We start from the raw sequence: 13,311 nt of genomic DNA, 5'->3' as shown, positions 1-13,311 counted from the left end.
ACAATAATTCACCTTAGCTAGGTACGTCTACTGCTTTCATGCACCTGGATATTATTGACCACATAATCGGCTAGTCAACCCAGGAACGATAGTTGAGGACTCAGAGTCAATTGGTCGATTCCAACGACCAATAAAGGGTTTGTATTTGTCTCCACGCCGCGTTTTGTTCAAATCAAACGGCCACCGGGTTTTGCGTAAAAAGCGCCATTCCCTTACTTCTTTCCATCATTCCATTTGTGCAAATAAAATGGAAATCTAGCATTATGCCTGCTCATACTTGAATGAGCTTTTTACCATAAAACCCATCAATTGAATAGTAGCTTACAGATGTATTCTATTGTGTGTCCGGATGATAATACTTTGACTATTGTTTAGTAATACCCTTTCACAGTAATACTAATCTTTATTTGATTGATTGAAATTAAGAACAATGAGTGATATCTTTCATTCCTAATACTCACTCTAGAATTTCAGTTTTTGATATTGCTTATGTTATCTATCTTCGCTAATTGCAATAAAAATGGTAGTTGATTACAGTCTCCAATCATAATTACAGTCAAGTCTCACAACTGGGATAAGTGTGTTTATCATTAGCATAGAGTCCATTCTTGTTATCCTCCACTTTATCATTATCAACATTGCTGATATTGTTATTTGTAGTAATATTAGTTATATTCATCCTTGTTGATTATATAGTAAATACCATGAAAGACTACACAGATTTGAATTATATACCAACATTTGGATATTTCAATCCTTAGTCTCATTACTATGCATATTGTGTAATGATTATGATTGATTTACAAATAGGAAAAGCCTCTTGAGTTGTTAGTCAAAGATTGGTGATACTGAGCTAAAGTTAACGATAATCGAGTATTTAGGTATTCACAAATTTGTAAAAATATCGTATCCATTATGTCACCAATGAATCATACATGAAGAATAAAGCTTTGTTAACATCTGAGTTGTTCAATGGATGAGTGTAATTTCAAATTTGGTTTGTAATATTGTTGTTCAGATTTCTTTTTTCAATAGTATGAGAAATGATGGAAGATAATAAATCTTTGCTGATCCTTCGACTCATATCCCCACCACTTCAGAGAATAGGGATGGAATAGTTCTTATCTAGATATAAAACCTCCTTATTCAGATAGAATAGTTAATCCATGTTTCTGAAAGAATACAAGAATTCCTACACTTCTTCATCCTAATTGGCCTGCTATCGATTCAACAAACATTCCATTCATTGCCAGACTAATAGATTCATTCACTGCGACTTTTGAATCGCTTCCATCATCGGCTTCATTATCTTCTGCTTTTCCTCCTTGATTTGTTCCTCGCCCATCTGCTTCCGCATCTTCCTCACTTCCTCCTGCATATCGTCCAGAAGTCCCAGTTCCACATCCACCACAAAATCCGACAGCACATCCGCGTTGATAATCGCAGCACAATTCTCATACACATTCTGTGCATGCGTATTCGGAACCACATGCCCGTTCTACTCATCACTCCCTCCCTCTCTCCACACAATATTCATTCCCGGAGAATGCACGATTCCCTCAATCATCCCCTTGCAATTTCCCTCCACATCGAACGCTCCTCCGCCCACCATTCCGCCAGGCAGAACCACGCTCGATGTCACCATCGACCGTCCGTCCTGGATGTGAAGCGCGCGGCCTTCGCTCGTCTGCTCGTCATCCACACAAACAAACACAACAAAAGGAATTAGGATTGACACATCGCGGCCTTCTGCGTCTTCGCGCGCTTCTCGTCGATGTCCGGCCAACAAAATCGGCTTGAATTCAGTCCGTCTCAACGTTCAAACTTCTCCTTTCTTTGGCGAAGTTTCGCTTAGTTGAAGACCGTGGACGGCGTTGTAGGGCTCGTTTTCTTTGCGGAGACGACGAATCGAGGAGCTGTGCAGCTCGACGCGGGATGTCGCTTGGGAGAGAAGCGCGTCGACTTCTTCCAGAGAGTTGGGACGCGGTTGGGATTGGGGCGGTTTGGAGGGAGACGGATCCATCCCATACATTTTGAGGGTCTCGAGGGCTTCTTCTTCCTTGTGGAGGTGGAAACAGCACAAATCGCTATGCGAATCACCCGAACAATACAGAGACTTACCGATAATTGTGGGCAATCACCTTGTTGTTCACACCTACGCGATTTGTTATATTTCCATTCATCTATTTCTCACACAGCTATAAAATAGCGCACGTCTCGGAACTCCGCTGTTAAAATCACATTGTCTTCAGTTACATACTGCAACCATGGATACGAAGAATCTATACCATGAATTGAACAATATTAAAATACCTGGAAAGTAGGATTTGAACAAGTAGGGAGCCACGACATGAAACGGGCATACAAAATGATATTTGTAATCATACTGTTTGCTTGCTTTAAATGGGACACAGGAAGACATCGCTAGTAACTCAAAACGATCCATTCCCTGTTTTCATTATTCACTCTCACAATATTTTACTTTTGCTGGTACACGATACCATGACGTTACTGTCATTACACTTTTCTGAGCACTCTGCTTGATCGCGTTGAACATCCTTCAATTTTGTGATATGACGTCACTTGAATATCTGTAATACGACGCACGCACAAGAAAAAACAAATTGGGGGATTCAATCGTTTTTTCTAAAATTCCCTTCCACTTTTGTCATTCCAAAAATAGTACTGGGTACCACTTTTCCCTATTTCTGTGTGTCATACTTTGTGTTTGGTTTTCCCCTCATGAGCGCAGAGGCGCAACTTAGCGGTGATAACTCCATTACCGTTAGTACTGAAGACGAGAGAATGGAGTATATGACTTCTAGTGATTCACAAGACGCACTATCTATTCCTTCAGATTCTGCAACATGTATGAAATTGAATACTCTGGTGTAACAACTAGCCTGCAGCTCTCCGAAGTCAAAAGAAGGAGGCGAATCAATCTTTTCTTTTATGATGCATCGAAAGCGAGACAAACGCTCCTTTCGAGAGAGATACACCCGTTTTATGAAGGAACTAAGCTCCAAGCAAACTGTCGAAGTTGTGACTCCTACACTCTCCTGGAGAGTTTCAACAAATAGTAGCAAGTCCGCTCCGAATGTTTATGTGGCCAAAGTCCTCTACCATCCCTCCATTCATGGGTATTCGCCTCTGCTTTCAGGAATTTCTTATAATCGTAAACTCGCTTATGTTCCTAAAGCATCCGTGTATCAAGGGAGTGTGGTTTCTCAGTCTCTGCCCATTTCCCAATTCTAACTCACTGGTTTTATTACTGTATTGTGTGTATGTGTTCTGTTTGTCTCAAACACGCTCTAAACTAAACTACACAAGCAAAATCGCGTTGATACATCCATCGTTCTCCGGATTGTTCGTTACCTGCGCGTACTTGCCTATCCCTCAGTCCTTCCTTCCTTCCATACCCCATACGACCTTTCCCGACTCCGTCACCAATCCCAACTCGCTCACATTCACCTCGATGATCGTTCCCTTCGTGATCACTCCCAGCTCGGTGTACAATTTGCTCTGCGGATTCTTCTTCACTCCGATAATATCCAAATAGAACGTTGTCTTCAATTCGGGGTGAGTAACGTGCGCTTTCTTGAACCGAAGTCCTGTCGGACGAACGAAGCGCTCGTACTTTGGAGGCTTCCGCGTGAAGCCCTCGCCCACGAACGTCACTTTCGTGATCATTCGCTTCCACTGCTTCTGCTTCCGTTTTCCTGTCGAGAGAACGCGGAACATCTCCGCATCGGCGATCGGGTTCACCTTCGGAACCGGCACCGTCCACTTTCCAGCCTTCTCCTTACGCTTTTGCTTCACTGTGTTGCTCAGAATCTTTGACCGAGACACTCCTTCACGATCCAGAAGGTAGGCAGGAAGAGCTCCCTCGGGAGTGGCGTCCGTAGTGGCGTGCTTGTTCGAACGCTCCTCGTGCGTCTTGATTCTACGTCCTACCCATTCCCCACCACTTACTCTTTACGCATGGCCGCCTTCTCCTTGTATCGTTGAGCACTGTGCAGAATTCCCTTAATTCCATGCACTTTCTTTGCGTATTTTACCTTTTCGTGACCTGCTCGTGCTTCCTTCTTTCTCCTAGCAAAATCAACAATACGAAATGAAACCCCACTATCTTTCTTAGTAATCAAAACGAATTCCGTGTCGTTTCTGATGTAGCTCAATAAACTCGTTCTGGGGCTACAGAAATCAAAGCAGATACAACAAAACGCACCATATTGATTCGTCCTAAAAGCGAGGAGTTCTATTGATTATTCTTTCGAATACAGCCAAACAAAAAGACGGGCGTTTCATCGAATCACTCTCACACTTTTCTTTTCTTTTCTCTTTTTTAAAAAACAAACAACTCACAACTTTTTCTCATAGAATGCAAGGTAGCATTCCGAAATCGGAGCATCTGCAGCCAGAACAACCTTCGAATCGTTGCACAACACCCACTCTTTCACACCTTCTTCGCGATAGGCAGCTACATAATGCCCGAAATCAGCTTTGTCTCCACGATGCAGACACACACTTGCCAATTTATACCATTTTTTCTCAGTTCTACAAATCAGCACTCACGCCCAACAGCTTCGACATGTTCAATTCCGGGTCGAGACACCTCGCCACTGCGATTTCCTCATCGATTTCCACAGCACTCTACACACAAAACACCATGATGGAGGGAAACAGTATTCTTTCGAATGGCGAATGTCTGTGGGTCGACAATGAACCGATTGATTCGAACACACAACACCGAGGGGAATTCATCGATCACCATCGTTCGTGTCCACATGGATTCTGCCATTCATCCTTTTCTCCATTTCTACTTCCATTGCAGCCAGTACACTGCAATTCGACCTGTTCTCCCTCCAAGCTCGCCGTTATCAGCTGTGCCAGCGATTCGTTCTGCTCCGCAATCTGAACGTTCAGCGCGATTTCTTCGTCCTGCGGACCGTTCGATCGCGCTCCGCACGTTTCGCACTGCTCTCCAATCGCTCCCCTCCCCTACCTTCATGCTGTAATGAAAGGGAATGCGGAACAATCTGCGTATCCACGCCGCGTCGCCCAACGCGTCCAAAAACACCGTCAAAAACTCGAAGCAATCTGCGATTCATTGCGTGTTTCGTTCCGAACCCTGCTGCTGTGTGTTGTTAAAATCCGGCGCTACGCCGCCGATCGCCTGCTTCAGCAGCCTGGGCTGCACGTGCTTCCCTGCCGCGCCGTTGCGCATTTCCTGAGCGACTTTGGAGAACTGGCAGAGAAGACAGCTGGAAGGAAGAGGGTTGGTGCAGTATTGGAAGTGAGTGCTCCAATAAGCGTTCTGGAGCAGCCGTTTCACCGAGCGGAGATGCAGAAGGCACTGGAGAATGGCGTTCAGATAGCAACTATTTCCGAGATTGTCGAGTCCGCAAGCGGACGGCGTGGCTGCAAGCGGGTAGGGATCGCCCTGAGGATCGTTCTAGTGAATGGCGGAGTGTGTGGAGAGTACCATGGAGAAATTGAACTCCGTGTTCACGAAAAGATTCATTTCCAACAGCGATTTTTCGTGCTGCGAGCTCGGTAGACCGACAAGCTTCCCGTTTGCCAGCACGCCGAACGCGGTGAGGACGGAGTGGATGGACGGCAGCAGCACATCGCCGTAGTTGCAAGCCGGATCGTCGTCGCACGCGTAGCAATGCACATCTGCGTGATTCTAATCGCTAGAAAGCCGCAGCGACGCTCACTTCCTGGATCGAAGCGACCTTCACCACCAGACAATGCCCTGTTTTCCGGAAATGCTCGATCGCGTGGCCATTTCCCGGCATTTCCTCCGTCGCGTTCCACTGCTGTCTTCCGCAATGGAACGTTCCGCACTCCAAACACAGCCACAGATTCCGCGCTAACTCGCAGTCTTCGCATCGCATCGTCTCTGTCCCTCAGCGTTCCCAGCGATTCTCACTCAGATCGACGTGTGGACAGGGATCGGGGCGTTGATAGGCCTCGCAGTGCGGACATAGCTTCGCGTTCTCCGCCTCCCATTGACTCAGCTCTTTTTCTTTCTCGCCAGACGCGCTCAGCAAGATCCGCTCCCCGATTTCACGCACCTGTGTGTCACAAACAGGATCAAACACAACGAAGTCTGGCGCTGGCATCGTAAGATCGCAAGCCAGACACACGACTTGCATGTCCGTTTCGTAGATCGGAGAGGGGGGCAAAGCGCCTCCTTCCACGCCGATTGCGAGCTTCGTGAGTTTTTCTGGGCAGGAATCGGCGTTTTCTGCGGATGTGGAGGCGGGAGCAGGGGAAGGGAGTTCATAACGGAAAAGACGAAGATAGAGCGGATGGCCCGATTTTTTGAAGTGGAAGCGGGAGTGTTCTGCAGAACCCGTGCAGAATCCCTGGTAGCAGGTAAGACAGACATCGATTCCTTTGTTTTGATCCTATGAGATAAAAAAAGAGAAGAGGGAGAATGCTGTACCCATTTGGAAAAACAATAGACACACTCTTCTTTGTACACAAGAGTGGATGAAGTCAATGGTTTGATCTGCGTGTAAGAATGGAAATAATGGGGCGCATACACCCTCAGCAAAGTGATTGCAGTTGGCAGGAGTATTCACAAGTCCACTCAGGTTATTACCATCTGTCTCTGTGATTAGCTCGTTTACCAGTGGAGCTCCTCCGCTGCACCATAAAAATGCTGGACGAGGCATACTTATCAAAAAACAACGAAACCGCTACAAAATCAATTTCTCATTGTGCTGTCTTACCTCCTTCGATATTCCAGTCACAGCATTGGAGATACGCAACAGCAATATCCATCGTACATCCACACATCTCACAAAAGTTACAAGCAACCTCGTTCTGAGATTCGTTCATTGGAATAAGTTAAGAAGAAAACCGAGAAAAGTTTAAGAAAACTCAGGTTGTCTGTTTAATGATACTATGATTCCGATTTTCTATTTTTAACCATTATCCACTTTTTCGCTGCAATATCATCCATTGTACTAAATATGGATTATCATTCAGCTGATAAAGAATACAAACATGAACTGGAGATCAATACAATGAAATCATTTATCAAATAGAAGTGATGATTTATCCATTCTACTTTCTATCGCAATAGTCTATATAGTGTCAATCAAACTATTCCAATCGTATTTGCTTTATTGTGTTCGAGTGTTATAAAATCAAATTACACCATTTGATTATTAACTATATTATTATTACCAATGTATCTATTATGAACATTATAAAACAGCCATTTGAACAATAGAAAGTGAGGTCATGAAAATGCGAAATACATTATAATCAAAGCTGAAAATACTTGAAAATGTCATAGAGTTAATTTGATATATGGAAATGAAGTGCAAATAGAGAAAACAGAAAGGTTTGAGAAAGTGAGATTGTATTATTATTTTCTAGTTTCTAACACACCAACTATTCAATTCAGTTCCACACAAAATAATAATCTATGGAGTGACTACTATCGAGAAATAATGAAACAGATCTTGTTTCCAAAAATAACCGTTTTACCATATTTCTTTTCATTTCCATGCAAAACATTGCTGAGTTTGTCAATTCTGCTATTAGTAACTATCACATTGATAGTTCTATTATTCAAAGTGTGCAGGGATGCTTAGGTAAAGAATGGAAACCAAATGGCTGGATTTCACTCATATTGAGTAACAGAAAATGTGTAGTATTGCAATTCAATAATGGAATATTGATGAATCAAGGATTTGTGGTCAATGAGCAGAAAGTGTTGAAAGTGATTGGAAATCATCAAATTGGTGCTATTTCATATAATGAAGAATTCTTGGTAGAAGGAATCGTGGATTTGGATCATGGAAGTCGATTTGAAGGCTCGATATTGACAGAAAAAGAAAACGAAAACGAAGGTAAAATAGGAATTCCATTTGGATATGGTGAAATGTATGATGATGATGGAATATTGTTGTACAAGGGCATAATGATCGATTGGAAACGATTTGGATATGGAACGAGTTATCATGATAATGGTTTGATAGAATATGAAGGATATTGGTGTGATGATAATCGATTTGGAATTGGAATTGTGTATGATCGATATGGTAAATTAGTGAATGAATGTGAATGGTACAATGGAATTGAATGTGATATTGAATATGAAGGAGATGGCAGCAAACCAATGAATATCGGAATGAAACATTTGAAACTGAGTGACAATTGTGTATTGGTTGATTGGGATGTTTCATTGTTATACAATTTGGAATCAATCGAAATCGGCAATGAATGTTTTGGATCAGTGCAAACATTCCAAATCGATGGATTGAATCGATTGAAAACTATCAAAATCGGCAAGAACTCATTTACTCAGGAAAAGAATGGATTGAGAGATGATGAATCGAAATCATTCCACATATTGAATTGTGAATCATTGGAATCCATTCAAATTGGTGAATATAGTTTCAGTGATTTTGCTGGAGACTTTGAATTGAAGAATCTACCACAATTACAATCCATTCGAATTGGTACAATTGAAAGTAAATCATGGAATTTTTGTTATAGTTCATTTGTGATTCGAGGTATTGATATGATATTGAATATTTGAATGATGCATAGATCTTCCAAATCTACAACCATTACATTAAATAGTCGTTCATTCTTTAGCTCCTTCTCAACAATAATTGAAAGTATTGAATGAATTCGAATGAAATGATTGATGTAGATCTTTCATCATTACAATCCACTCAACTCAGTGGAAGAGCACTAAGTAAAAGTAGATATATTTTTCATTCAGTAATGACGTGAAGTAATAATGAATTGAATTGAAATGATCGAACATAGTTTCTCCAAATCTATTATTTATGATCAAGGTTGCCAGAAGTAGTTTTAATTATACTTCTTCAGTGACATTGGAGTATATATTATCTATTGAACATAAATAGTATTCAGATATTCCACATCTTCAATATGTGAATCTTTGTTGTTTATTAAAGTATATTCAATCAAAATCAATTTTGAATATTAATAGATTGACTGACTTCATTCATAGATGCTTCTACTATTCTGCTGAAAAGGCATTGGATCTACAGGCATCATTTCATTACAACTCATTCAATGATCATTCAATCCTAAATGCTTGATTTTTTGTTTGATTCAAATCTTTATCCTTAAACTATGGTTATTCATTGATTTAGGATCCAATCATCGATTGATCCTTTTCCAATAGCATAATCTAAATAGGTTAAGCTAAGTTGTTCCAGTCAGTCGTGTTATTGATTATATAAATGAAAAATGAATGGTTGATAAATAAAATAGAGAGGTTGAGATACTCAAGTGTGATTCAATAATGAATATAGAATTTTGTTGTACTGGCAAATCACAAAAATAAGTACAATTGAATAAAGACTAATAAGTAAATGAGTTGGATTGTACTGGATGGTATTGTAAAAGAATAAACATATACATATATATACGTAATAAAGAGAATAATGTATGGAACTCATTTTCTGGATTGATTTGAATATGCAAGTAATGAACAAACTTATTGGAACATCTGTGAAACTGTGAACATAATACCTTTCAAAAATAAAATGGAATAATGGATTCCATTATACTGTTATAATAATAATATTGATTTTTATTATTATCACTAAAATGCGAAAAGTGATTGATATAGAGAATATCATAAAAGCAAAGAATTAATAAAAGAAATGGAATTGCCCGAATAAGAACTTAGAGAGTTTGATTGAATAATTGATAGTGTAATGTAAAAAGTGTGTACGATCCACTTCTAACCTGCATTTGATTTCATGTAGTTCACAATACACTTTTCTTCATTTGTACGATAAAACGTAGTGCGTGCTGTGTGTTGCTTTATTTCCGACATCTTGTACAAACACACAACGATATCATTTTTCCATTGTCAACACCGAGTAGGCCACATCCAGTTCGTTGATTGTTTTCGTTACCTATTATTTAATTGATTTTTGCATTATTGCTTTATCTTTTGAGTAGTATCCATTTTTACTATAAAAAACCAAATCAATATAGTATTCAAAATCGGTATTTTTATTTGTACTACACATCTCATTTCAAAATAGACAGTCCAACAAATGACTATTCAATTCATACAATTATTTGTTTTTTATGTCACATTCCATGTATTCAAGTTTGTTTGTCATCACATCACGATTTTGATTGTATTCTCTTTTTCCATCTATTCTTGTGTCAATCACATTCTTAATCGCCATTTCTTCATCTCACTTTCTAATACTTTCGATCAAACAAACAACACACATCACGAACAATACTCCGCGTAATCCGTAATCGTATTCGAAATCAATTCCAAATCTTCCTTCGTCGGCTTCGGATCATACACAATGCAATCTGCCTCTTTCACCGTCTTCCCCTTAGCCGCCGAGCTGCTGTTCACCAGCATCGTAATCCGATCTTGGATTTCCGATCGCGACGGCTTCTTCCAAAGGATCCGCGCGCACTCCACGAAGCAAAGCCGCGTCACAAACGCATCAATCGCTGCATATTGGATCTCATTGCTCGACAAAGGCCTTCGATTCCATCCACTCAGCGTCATCGCCTTATCCAAATTCGCTCTCATTGACTCCCTTCCTTATTCGTACTTCACAAAGAACGCGGTCATCGCCTTCAACGACAGCTTCTTCATTCCGATTCTCTTCGCAAGACCATCCAAATACGCCACGTTCGGAATCTTCTCCCAGCATTTCATGCGATGAAAGCTACCATCCAGCCCTCTCTCCACTCCTACCATCGCAAATGCTGGAAATCCTCCCTCCCCAAAAACACATGTGCGATCGTTTGGCTCTCAAACAAATACGAAAACAGCACATCGCCCTCTTCTTGATTCGCTTCTTTCTCCAACCAAACCCCGTCCACGATCCACACCTTCGCTTCCCCGCCGATCTGAATCAAATGCGCGATGTTGTCTCCCTTCCGCAGCTCGAACCACTCGCAGTCCCACCCCAGAACCGTCTCTCCGCGCATTTCCTCCACCGCCTGCCGCAGAGATTCCGCCGTGTCGATGAAGAACACGCGGATATCCGCGGGGAGCTGATAGCACGAGGGGTCCGGCAGGATCAACTCGTCGCGTTTCGCCTGTTTGTCCTGCTGTTAAGAGAAAAACAGGAGACAAAACAGGCCTGGAGGGCGATTGGATCGGGTCCAAATCGTAGAAACGGAGAAACTTCATGCAGAGCTAGGCGTCAGCGAGAAATCGCGCGAAGTACCGCGTAGTCGGAGCCGTACGTCTTCACGAGCAGTTTGTACATGAGCTGCCGCAGCGAGGGAGGCATTTCTACGCGGGAAAAAAGCGCCGAGACACCGACGGTCCGCGACGGAAAAATAGTAGCTGTCTTGGAAGGATTCCCGCGGGGCACGGCACAAGAAGTTGATTAGACGCAGGTTGCGCTGCTCTTCTTGCTCGGCAGCGCTGAGAGTCTTGCGGAGCGCGCCTCGAGACTTGGATCCGGCGGTTGGATGCGAGTTTCGCGCAGGATGCTTCTCTTGGAGAGGGGCATGACGGTTCGATGTGGTGGTGGGTCTGCCGAAGTGTAAATCTCGTTTGATGTGGAGTGCTTTTGCTATGGCTAGGACAATTAAAGCAGGAAAGGTGTCAGTTACATCGAACTCGATTTTCTAGTTCTGGAGTCACGTTATCCGGAAGAGCTTCCATCAACATGTTGAAACCGTAATGAATAATGGACACAAGCCAAGAAAAGTCCACATCATAGTTCTAGTAGCCATCCTCTAAAAACGTCTTACTCTACAGTCCACAATCTTGGAGATAACATCGCGTGGTTTGATTTGAGATATGAGATCGTTGTTGTTCCCAATGTAATTCCGAACACCCACCATATAGTCTTTGTGATACTTTTCACAGAGATTTATCATCAACATTATGTAGTAGGTCACATTATTATTGATCCATTCAGGAATCATTACTATTCGTCCATGTTCTTCCGGCGAGCAATATTTTGAATGACAGATTCCTTGCTTTTCTCTACATCTCACGAAATCTCACGGAACCGACAATGTGCAAAATGGCCTCCGATTTTGGCCGTCCTCGTTCCATTTCCTTCCTCCCCTGCCTCTTCCCGATCTGTGATACATCCGAAGGACTAAAACAAACAATAAATAAATTGACACTTATTCAGGCAGTCTTTCCCAATAAACTTTGCAACGACGCGCTTGTACAAACAACCATGGTAACAAACGAAACGAGGATCACAACCCCATCCACCACCTTAAACCAAATCGGCAAAGTCTTCCAGAAGAAGATCATGTGAATCAAACACGGCAAAATCGTTGCTACGAGGATGGACGTGAAGTTTCCAAGTGAATATTAAGGTTTCCAGCTTCCTTCCTGCATCAAAGGATATTGAAACTCAGCACGTCGCTAAAATACGGGAAAATAAAAGCAACGAAAGAAATCAGAGCTACCATCACAACGCGAAAGACGATCATCTTCTTGTTTCGAATGAACAGCTTTCCTGCGTTCATCGGACCAAAGCCTGATTCAACAACCTCACAGATCGGACCCATGTACAGAGGAACCGATCCGATTGTGGTGATGACCATGAAAATAGAGACAATGGTTCCGAAAATATTCCCATCGGGGAACGAAACCAGAATATTCTGTGCAATGTTGTCTAGCCGTCAGCTCGTTTTCCCTCCATTACCATTCTCATCGATGAAAAGAAGCAAAAACACGATTCCCATGAATGCATAAATCAGAGCCATGGCTACTACGGCAATTCCGATTGTCCGCGTGGCATGTTTCTTGTATTGCTTTTTCAAGTGCTTCTATGGAGAAAAGGAATATATAAAACCATCAACGGTATTCGATAAAAGGAATAAAATGAAAGCTAGCGAGTGAACAAACAATCCGAGGTTCGAAAGAAACCCGGAGGTCGAATGGGGAAATAAATACTCATTCTTCCAGCGGAACTGCGACGTGCACAGTCCAAAGATGAACAAAATGACCAGACTGGCCACCATCGCCAACATCCCAAGAGAAGACACGCCGACGAGCAGCCTATGGAATAAGGACGCAAAGCGGAATAAAACGAAGGGTCTTTTAGGAGGGTGAGTGTAATGACGATTAGAGTGAGGATGGACTGCAAGATTTGCCGATTGACCGTCTCGTTGACGATCTGAAAGGGAAGTTTGCACATGAAATCCGTCATGGCGATCTATTTTCAAAGCAGGGAAGAACGGGCACGATGGTTCCAGCGGAAGCGCCGAAGAGAGTGATGATCATGGAGAGATTGAAAATATAAAATCCGGGTAGGCCCATTGTCTAGATTCAGAGGAGAG

At 42.2% G+C, this 13,311-nt stretch overlaps 5 protein-coding genes; 1 reads left to right on the top strand and 4 right to left on the bottom strand.

Annotated features, from left to right (window-relative positions):
* Positions 1-1,241: 1,241 nt before the first annotated feature.
* On the bottom strand, positions 1,242-2,630 carry GSBLH_T00004028001 (uncharacterized protein). XM_013042866.1 has 7 exons: positions 2,483-2,630; positions 2,314-2,449; positions 2,215-2,282; positions 2,122-2,183; positions 1,826-2,087; positions 1,529-1,795; positions 1,242-1,498 (listed from the first exon to the last, which is right to left on the bottom strand). The coding sequence occupies exons 1-7, from the start codon at positions 2,516-2,518 to the stop codon at positions 1,268-1,270; spliced, it is 1,062 nt and encodes a 353-aa protein (XP_012898320.1). The 5' UTR covers positions 2,519-2,630; the 3' UTR covers positions 1,242-1,267.
* A 112-nt stretch (positions 2,631-2,742) lies between these two features.
* GSBLH_T00004027001 (uncharacterized protein) lies at positions 2,743-3,288 on the top strand (the record flags this gene model as incomplete). XM_013042865.1 has 2 exons in its annotated part: positions 2,743-2,869; positions 2,903-3,288. The coding sequence occupies 2 exons, from the start codon at positions 2,743-2,745 to the stop codon at positions 3,253-3,255; spliced, it is 480 nt and encodes a 159-aa protein (XP_012898319.1). The 3' UTR covers positions 3,256-3,288.
* Positions 3,289-3,310: 22 nt separating this feature from the next.
* Positions 3,311-4,264, bottom strand: GSBLH_T00004026001 (uncharacterized protein). XM_013042864.1 has 5 exons: positions 4,229-4,264; positions 4,127-4,194; positions 3,973-4,092; positions 3,420-3,943; positions 3,311-3,389 (listed from the first exon to the last, which is right to left on the bottom strand). Exons 3-5 carry the CDS (start codon positions 3,981-3,983, stop codon positions 3,322-3,324), a joined length of 603 nt encoding a protein of 200 aa, XP_012898318.1. The 5' UTR covers positions 3,984-4,092; positions 4,127-4,194; positions 4,229-4,264; the 3' UTR covers positions 3,311-3,321.
* Positions 4,265-4,361: 97 nt separating this feature from the next.
* Positions 4,362-4,671, bottom strand: GSBLH_T00006755001 (uncharacterized protein; the record flags this gene model as incomplete). The annotated part of the gene is given in 3 exon segments (XM_013042863.1): positions 4,362-4,557; positions 4,583-4,653; positions 4,669-4,671. The coding sequence occupies 3 exon segments, from the start codon at positions 4,669-4,671 to the stop codon at positions 4,362-4,364; spliced, it is 270 nt and encodes an 89-aa protein (XP_012898317.1).
* Positions 4,672-5,107: 436 nt separating this feature from the next.
* GSBLH_T00004025001 (uncharacterized protein) lies at positions 5,108-6,686 on the bottom strand (the record flags this gene model as incomplete). Its single annotated transcript, XM_013042862.1, has 6 exons — positions 5,108-5,455; positions 5,486-5,689; positions 5,721-5,905; positions 5,936-6,416; positions 6,455-6,520; positions 6,555-6,686. 6 exons carry the CDS (start codon positions 6,684-6,686, stop codon positions 5,108-5,110), a joined length of 1,416 nt encoding a protein of 471 aa, XP_012898316.1.
* Between the last annotated feature and the right edge of the window lie 6,625 nt (positions 6,687-13,311).

Source organism: Blastocystis hominis, assembly GCF_000151665.1.
Source record: "Blastocystis hominis, Singapore isolate B (sub-type 7) whole genome shotgun sequence assembly, scaffold_5".
NCBI classification, from domain to species: domain Eukaryota; class Bigyra; order Opalinata; family Blastocystidae; genus Blastocystis; species Blastocystis hominis.
This window is presented reverse-complemented; position numbering and strand designations above follow the sequence as displayed.